The 9,401-nt window shown below is 39.8% G+C and overlaps 1 protein-coding gene across 1 annotated transcript; it reads left to right on the forward strand.

Moving 5' to 3' along the window:
- The first annotated feature begins 2,858 nt into the window (after nucleotides 1-2,858).
- On the forward strand, nucleotides 2,859-3,874 carry mc1r (melanocortin 1 receptor). The gene has a single exon (XM_070827662.1). The coding sequence runs from the start codon at nucleotides 2,906-2,908 to the stop codon at nucleotides 3,872-3,874; it is 969 nt and encodes a 322-aa protein (XP_070683763.1). The 5' UTR covers nucleotides 2,859-2,905.
- Nucleotides 3,875-9,401: the final 5,527 nt, after the last annotated feature.

A 9,401-nucleotide genomic window follows, 5' to 3' on the forward strand; every position in this document is an offset into this window, starting at 1 on the left:
TTTTTTTTTTTTACACTACATTGAGATGACTTGCACCCTTAACCCACCAATATAGCAGCAGCACAGACAGTCTGCCAGTTTTTCTCCAACAGTCTGCTGTTGTCCATCAAGTTATATTCAGTGCCAGAATATGACAGATATTTTCTAACTTTTGCCTTCAATCAGATAGTCATGACCTCACACAATGATGGCTGATTCACTGCATTTAAAAACTCTAACTACTTCTGGCAGCATGTCAACAAAAAAATTTTTAATTCTACATCCGTTGTTATGTTGCCCCATTTTGCTCATCATTTCATAGTTGCGTCTGGAGTAATATGCATAACAGTCTGTAATGCCTTTTATAATTTCTTTTTTTTTGTTTACATCTTGCAGGAAAAAGAAGTGTCTCATGACCTGTTTACTTCACAAGTAGCACACTAAACTAAAGTCGACGTAAAGGCTTCTCCCTCACTGAGAGGACATAAACTTTAAAGACACTGAACAAATCAGCCTCTATACATACTGGAACTGTCCATACACTAACTTAGTTACTCAGCGAGCCACATGATAACACTCTGTGACTGTGCTTGATGGTCAAATGATGTCATTGTTCCTACTTCACCTGGAGCTATGGTTGAGGCTTAGAACCGTTCCATGTGATTATCAGCAGTATGGAAAGGCTTTCATATTGGTGCCTCTGAAAGACCTGTGCGGGAGGATCAGAGGCTGTCTGAGGGGCTTCCAGTGCTGTCACCACTGCTGCCCACAACAGTAGTCATCACTCTATAATTACCTAACGCAAGCAGGTCCCACATCCCAAAATTTAAAAAAATTGAGACCTAAAAATATACTTTTATTTGAACCCATCTAGCCTTTGTAAAACTCAAATGTACTCAGTCTGTGATGATATAAAACAAAAATCTTCACATTTGAGACCAGAGAATGTTTGCTATATGAGAACTTCAAGGATTTATATCAAAATAGCTGCAGATTAGTTGTGTGTAGATCACACATTTCAGGCCTAAATGTGTGATTTGCAGAAACGTGACGTGCTGTGACTGCTGTCCAGTCATGTCAGGTGAGCGCCTTGAGCTCAGTGGAAGTTTCACGACTTCAGGACTTTTTATATACCCTTTGATTTCTGATTCGAATCTATGGCCTACATTTCTGATAAATGAGCTTGGGTGGAAAACAAAGAAACCCCTGACTCAAATACACCTGTGGATGGAAAATTATAGACAGTAAATCTAAAAAGTCATTTTTACAAAGATCTGTTTTCAAAGCTTACTTGTGTCTGTATTAAACTCCATGAATGGTGACAATATGCTACGCATTAGCTTATTATATCCACTTATGGATGCAATGATGAAGGCAACATTGCAGCACATTAAACTGAAGCAATACAGAAAGTTTAAAAATTGTTTTAAAGGCGTCAAAGTAACTATATTTCATTGTGTAGCAGGTGGCAGCCATTCAAATGATGTGAAACTTCATTACTTTAAAACCACAAGACACATTTTAGACCAGACAGTTGGGCAGTTTCATGTTTCATGTATGATTGTCAGGCGTTGTTCAGCTGAGGATTTCATACTTTCCGGTCACAAAAAAATGACTTTGAATGAATTTTTGAGCATGACTTTGTGGGTGACAACATGTATTTGACCTACTTGGCGTCCCAGACTTGTTTCGGCAGTTAAAAGCAAGTAATTGTGGCCAAAGGAGGTTTTACTGAAATCATACCTCATATTTCTTAAATCCCCTCACTGCCCCTCTTGGCTCAGGAGGCACTGTCCACTGAAACGCTTCTGTTTTCCACAGACCGTGAACTTTGCCCCACATCACTTGCATTCAAATTATGAGCTGGCTATTGCAATTAGATACTCGTGAAGAAATGTGAGGCTGCCCTTTTAATTTTGATTCAACTTCTTATAGTGGATTCAAAAGGCTCTAACTAAAGATAAAGTGCTTTCTAAAGTCCATGCTTCCACAAGCAGGAGACAGGTGGGATAGTGCGCACAGGTGTTCTTTGAGAGGGAACATCTTTTAAATAATATGATCAAAATAAGATATAAATGTAGAAATAATGACAGTGCATGGAATGTATTCGAACAGACACGCCATGGATGAAATAATAGGCTGAATAACGCTTTAAAGAAGAAGAAGAAGAAGAAAAAAAAGCATCACCATCCTGTTTTGCTCTCCTTTTTCCGCCTAAACTGCGCGTGTCAGAGAGCGCCGTGAGACAGCGCCGCAGCCCAGCTGACGTCTGTGTGAGAGGAGGAGTCGCCCGAAGCCCTCCAGGACTCAGCATCACTGAGTTATGTTCGAACAAGCCATAGTCTCCAGTCCCCGAGGTGCCAAAGACACTTTGCTCGCTGTCACCATTCTGCTTAGATCAGTCTGAGCTGAAACATGGAGTTTTGCTGACGGGCAGGTCACCCATGAGGGAGAGACAACATGAATTGTGAGAGCGGTGTTTTGATGGAGAAGGATAATTTATGGATACGCGCGCTGGATAAGTCGCATCCATAGGACAAGTTGGGGGCGAGGAGACGCACTTTTCTCTCGGATAAAAGCGCCAACTCTCCAGACTGCTGCGGTGCGTTCACTGAACTTCTCCCCCGTAGCCGAGAAGAATTTCTTTCATGGCTGAAATAACAAGTAGCAGCATTTAATTCAACTGCTACTTAATGTGAAAATTTGACTGTCAACGCCTTGATGGGTTCAACAACTGAACAACTGCTCGGACGCGTCGCTTGATTCTTCCCAGCGGGCTTTGGGGCAACGCGTGTGCAGCAGCTGATGCAGAAGCATCCTCCAAACCACAGGGAAAACTGATGAAACAACAGTTTGAGACTGTGTGCTGCAGTAAAATCCAGCAGGTCACCCCGTAACCCAGTCAGCCATCACATAAAAGCCAGACATGGATATAACCAACAGGTCCCTACACAACCCCTCCATCCTCCACGTGGATCTAAGTGACTTTATGGAGGAGAACGAAACGAACAGCAGCACCGGAGAGCCAAACTCTTTGGACTGCGTGCAGATCCGCATCCCTCAGGAGCTCTTCCTGGCGCTGGGGCTCATCAGCTTGGTGGAGAACATCCTGGTGATCCTGGCCATCATCAAGAACCGCAACCTGCACTCTCCCATGTACTACTTCATCTGCTGCCTGGCCGTGTCCGACATGCTGGTCAGTGTCAGCAACGTGGTGGAGACCATATTCATGCTTCTCAACGACCACGGCCTGATGGTCGTGCACCCCGGCATGCTGCGCCACCTGGACAACGTCATCGACGTGATGATCTGCAGCTCCGTGGTGTCCTCGCTCTCCTTCCTGTGCACCATCGCCGCGGACCGCTACATCACCATCTTTTACGCGCTGCGCTATCACAGCATCATGACCACGCAGCGCGCCATCGCCATCATCGTGGTGGTGTGGCTGGCCAGCATCACATCCAGCATCCTCTTCATCGTCTACCACACCGACAACGCCGTCATCGTGTGCCTCGTGACCTTCTTCTGCACCACCTTGGTGTTTAACGCCGTGCTCTACCTGCACATGTTCGTCCTGGCGCACGTGCATTCCCGGCGCATCATGGCCTTCCACAAAAGCAGGCGCCAGTCCACGAGCATGAAGGGAGCGATTACCCTCACCATCCTGCTCGGGGTCTTCATTTTATGCTGGGGCCCCTTCTTCCTCCACCTCATCCTCATCCTCACCTGCCCCACCAGCACGTTCTGCAACTGTTTCTTCAGGAATTTTAACCTTTTCCTCATCCTCATCATCTGTAACTCGCTCATCGATCCGCTCATCTACGCCTACCGGAGCCAGGAGCTGCGTAAAACCCTGCAGGAGCTGGTTCTGTGTTCGTGGTGCTTCGGCGTGTGACACCGTGCGCATTTAGGAGGGAAACCAGAGCACCAGGTGACCAACACCGCCCACCCGTACCTCCTGCACTGTGTCAGAAGCTGAAGTGAGCCGTGACTGATGCGCGAACAAAGACTTTACCTCTGACAAAGATTTGAGTACGCTACATCTCATGGATTTTAGTTTCCACGCATGTCTGCAGTTTTATTTAATGTTGCGTTGAGCCAATCCGTGCCCAGGTTTCTGCACTGGGAAACATCTGGACATTGACATTTAATGACTTCCTTAACAAAGAGAGATCCTTCACTTGGGAACTCAGTTAAGTGTGTCAGTAGTTTATTGGACCAAATTATATAAATTTACATGCATTTTTTTTTTGGTTTAAAACAAGTACAGATCTCTGTTAATCATTTTTGATGTTCTTGTTTATAAAGTGCTGTTTCCTGTTAGTCGAAATAATCTGACCTTAATTATGCTTTTAAAAGCTACGGACAAATCTTATTAACAAATTAAGAAAATAAACTGAAACCATGCACTGGAAATGTATAAAAAGATTTCTCAGCTGAATTTCTTCCATTATTAAATTTAGACGTAACGACAGTGTTGAGAAGCTTTTTTATTTTTGTGCATATAACCTATTGGATATAGTCAGTGAGACATAATTTCGGCCTGGTGAGCCTGCTCATGAAATGGTTATTTCCCTCTGAAATAACCCAGAACAAAAGCATCTGCAAAGCTGGAACTTTGTCTTTGGGAGCAAACATTCAAGTCAGTTGAATATTCAATATATTCAAAGCTGTTGTGATGGATGATTTGTGTTCGGGCCCTGGGACGTCCTCTGTCCTTTCTCCACTGTTTTAAAGTAATTGCCATATCTGCGCATCATCTGAAAGGGAGAAGCATTCATTCTGACGAGAATGAGACTAAAACAGACAACAAATGTTCTTGTTTAGAGAAGAATTGGCCGGGTAATGTGTTTTAAGCGTGGCACAAGAAGATCAGGAAATAGATTAAAAGCGATAAAAAGCTTGTTAAGCATCTTAAATATCCTTGTTTGTAGTCTGTTTGATGGTGCTGCGAGTGAATTACTCCTCCAACTCAAAATAAATGACTGGGTGGTTGAAGAAAAAATGATGGGGGAAATCACATGAATGGCCTCGGTTGGTGGACGGCCTGATGCCCAGGGCGCTAGAGGGTTATGAAAGATGTCAAAGTGATTTCTAGAAGTTTATGTGGTTCTTTGAAGTGTGAAGAAGGGGGCGGTTTCTTATGAGGTTTCTGAGACTGATTTCAGTTATATAGGTCATACATGTCCTGTCGGGAAAATATAGATTTTTTTTTTTTTTTTACACTGCTTTTAGACCCAATAAAACAAATACATGGAACCGCCAAAAGACAACTCCAAGACAGTTTTCAACAGATCAAGTTGTCCTGAAATGTACCTTAAGATTGAGCATATGGCTCAAGGTGATCAGGTCTTTTTTATTCTTTGTTCCGCGCCCCACATATCAAGAGGATGTCCCGCATTTTGGTTGGCTCCAGTTTTGAAACCACTGCGAGAAAAAGACGCTTTTCTAAAAATCTGTCATATTTTTTTTTCCAAAGCTGTGAGGACAGCTGGGAAGGCTGTCATTAACAACCGTACCGAAACTGTCAAAGACCCTGAAGCAGAGCAGAGGTGCGCGTTTGGAAGCTTCAGCCTCAGTGCGCTCCTGGCACCTTCTGTGCGCCTTCTGTATCCGCCGCCAACAGGAAAGCTAAGACCAAAGTGCTGAATGCAGCTTTCTCACGCTGTTTACTTCCTGTCCACGTGCTCGGTCCGAACATCTGCACTATGGATAAAAGATGCATGTAAAAATTGTCAAAATTCTTGGCTACTGGCTACAGTGTCCCACACGGACATGCTGTTCTTTGTCCCAGATCTGGTTAGTTTGGATCTGCTCGCTTTACTCTGCAAATCAACAAGTTTGCTGTTTTTGAAAAAAATCATTTCATTCTATTTTATGCAGGCCTGTCTTATGATATCCTATTCTTTATTGATCCTAAGGATTTATTGTAAATAACACATATTTTAGACAAAATGAAAATCAGTCATCTTGTATTTGAGCCATGAAGTGTAGTTTTTTTTATTTTCCTCCCCATGCACTGAGCTGGGGTGTAAGTGCTCTGGCACAGTTGGGGCAAAGATCCCATTGCAGATCCCATTATTAAGCTGTCTTAATAATAATAATTCAACTTCACTGGTTTGGGGGATGGCTACCATGTGAAATGTGCATGTTAACATTGATGTTCATGTAGACTGCTGTACGCTATAGTACTTGAACAATGCTTGCCAGACTATTTGCTGCTAAGTAATATATGATTTACAGTCCCTGCTGTTATCATTCAGTTTAGTCCTCAATATTTTTCAGTGTCATTTTTGTACTATTTATAGGCTTAATGATATTTTTGTTTTAATACAATAACTTTATTGTCTGTATTTTTCTCTTTTTGGCGTGGGAGTTGTCACAGAGGATTGTGAATGTCCAGTATGGTTGTCTTGTATCTGCTGTATGGATCTTAATAGATAGAGAACATAGGACTAACCTAATTAAAGGTCTCATTAAAGGTAATGAGACTCTGGTACTCAGCACTTCTGTATATCTCCTAAAGAAAACCTGATGTATTGTAAATGCTGTGGGTATAAGTATAAGAACCGCAGCATGCATCCCATGTTAACTTCCAAATGATAAAAACAGGACTTTGTTGTACAGTTATTTTATAGACTAGACTATATTGTCCACTATATGTAATCCTTGTTTACATGTGATCTATTTATCTCAAATAAAGAGGTCAAAACAAGAGCCTGTGGTAAATGAATAATATCATTATCATTGCTGATCACCCCTCCAGTATATTTTTCCTCCTCTTATTTCATAGTATGCAGGTTGTTTTAGTTATTTTGAGACCAAATATCCAAACCAAAGCTTTCTTTCACGTGCACGCTAACAAGATAACAGTTTACTATTTCTCAAGGAAATGGATGTCTGGTTCTCACAGTTATCCAATTATAGCTGCTGCTCTTGGTTTTTTATTCAAAACACTCAATTCATTTACAAGAACACCTTTACAAGTAGCTCTGTAATGCTATGCATAAAATCTAACATCATCCATGAGCTTCAACATATTTGCATGCATCATGAAGACATTTTTCTGCTTCATAGATGAAAAAAAAAAAAGTGCAATATAACGTTTGCCCTCGGCAGACAGAAGGGCCATTGATGAATAACACAACAGAGATGTTTTTCAAATGTTGTGTTTAAACTCATGATCCAGCTCAGTTGCTGTGTTGTAAATACCATCACTGAAGGGATGGGGATTTCCAGCATGAATGAATATAAATCCTCATCCTGTTTTAAAGGACAGAAAATTAAAAATCTTAACTGTTTTAAATCCTTCCATAAAGTACTGGGTTTATTATAGATGACCCACGTGGGCGTAATTAGAAGAAAATAAATGAATCCGACAGTTTTAGCATTTTTTAGAGAGAAAGAGCGAGAGAGGAAAAATTGTCATGCAAACTGACATCTCTTTTAAATTCTAGCTAACTTTTTATACGTTTCTGATCTGTCTTCTTTATTCTTGACATTTTATTACTGGTTGTAATGGTGCACTTGTTTTATTGCCGTCATTTTATTATATTTTAGACTTTGGCATAGTTTTTTCAGAGGCTGACAATGGGCATTAAAAATAAAACCAAAAATGAATGAAAAACTGGTGATCTGACCATAAAAATAATTTGTTACCCTGAACAAATAATAATTTCTAGATGGCAGTAGCTGCAAGGTCTGCTCCACAGCTTTGAATCCTTTGTTTGAAGGTTTTACATGTCCAACTACTGAGCACTAAGAAGCACAGATTACGTTACTTAATAATGAATAAAGCTTACCTATTATGTTCAGATGTCAGTGAATGAAAATTAATTTAATTTTGGTCCAAACTTAACTTGCACATGGTTGGAGGGACTCTGGGGTCTGGCACCCCAATATCTCCCCGACATGCAGGCAAACATTCCTTTTTAGCTGCAGCTTTCAGCAGTCTGGTTTGCAAGTCTTAACTATTATTTTCATTTGAATTATTATCTATTATTATTGAATTATCATTACTATTATTATTTTAATTCACATTTTATTGGTCAACTGTTGGTCTCAATTGGTATTTTACTTGATTGAATTTATTCTTACTTTTTAATGGTTCTGTTCATATGTCTTTTTTTATTTTTACTGACATTTTTACTGTTGGTCTTATTGTTTTATTATTATATTATTATTCCTACTTCTTAATGGTTTTTACCGACATGTAATATTAATATGTCAATTTCAATTGTGTTTATTGTCCACAAAGAGTTTGTGGCTGCAACTTAATTCTCACGGGTTGTGCAGCACATTGTGCTTCCCCCTGAAGGAAATATGCAATGTAAATAAAGTTTGAATGATAAAATAAATATAACAATATATGAAATACACGAATCTATAAATGTTTAATGACTGAATTTCTGTATTATTGTAATTTTGAATTAGTTCTCGATGTGATGCATTAATGTTATAAATGCTGAATTTATATTTTCTTTTCACATTTTTTATTTTCATTCAGTTATTGAATATAGACATGCACTTGGGTTTAATTATAGCTGATTTGTCTAAAGGATGACTGATGTGTGACTGTATTATTTGTGGGGAGCATATTTACAGTTACGGTTAGGGTTATGACTTGTTCCCTCAGTTAACCGCACAAAGCGGCTCTGTTAGCATCAAAGAGTCTCCACAACAGGAAACACTCAACACTGAAGCTGAGAAAATTCAGGGTCATCCATAAGATCAGCTCTTCTTGAGTTGCTTGGCCTCAATGGTACTTTACATTGACTGATCTGATTTTATGGAACTATCTTTTCCATGATGTGTGTGTCTTATAGTCACCCCGCCCCCATCATTGCTCTCTTTCTTTCTCTCTGCATTATGCTCTAAATATAAGCTCCAACATGAATCCCACATGATCACAGCCTACAGTAAACTAATGTAAATTCAAGAGATTCAAGATTCTTTATTTGTCACATACACAGTTATACACAGTATAATGTGCAGTGAAATTTTCTTAGTGCCTGTTCCAGACTGAAACAATATAAAATAGAAATAAATATAAAAGACACACAAAGTGAAACAATAAGAATAGAAACATATATATATGTACACACAAATAAAGATAAATAAATAATAAATCAAAGTCTAAAACAAGGTATGTGGGTGTATTTACAGTATGCCAGAATATTGTAAATGACCATGTCAGTATTTTTTTTTTTAATATAAACAGCAAATGTGTTGGTGTTCAAAACTTATTTGTGAAAAAACACTAATTGTTGAACACTGTTGTTGGACTCATCTGCTGATGTACCCTGCTGATGAGAGGATTTACACAGTAAACTTGATATGCATAGAATCTCAGCACAGCTTCAAAACTTATTCTAATTCATGATATTTTAATTATTTGCTCATATTCCACTGAAAGGCTGCTT

This window comes from Pempheris klunzingeri, chromosome 1 (genome assembly GCF_042242105.1).
Source record: "Pempheris klunzingeri isolate RE-2024b chromosome 1, fPemKlu1.hap1, whole genome shotgun sequence".
Classification (NCBI taxonomy): Eukaryota; Metazoa; Chordata; class Actinopteri; order Acropomatiformes; family Pempheridae; genus Pempheris; species Pempheris klunzingeri.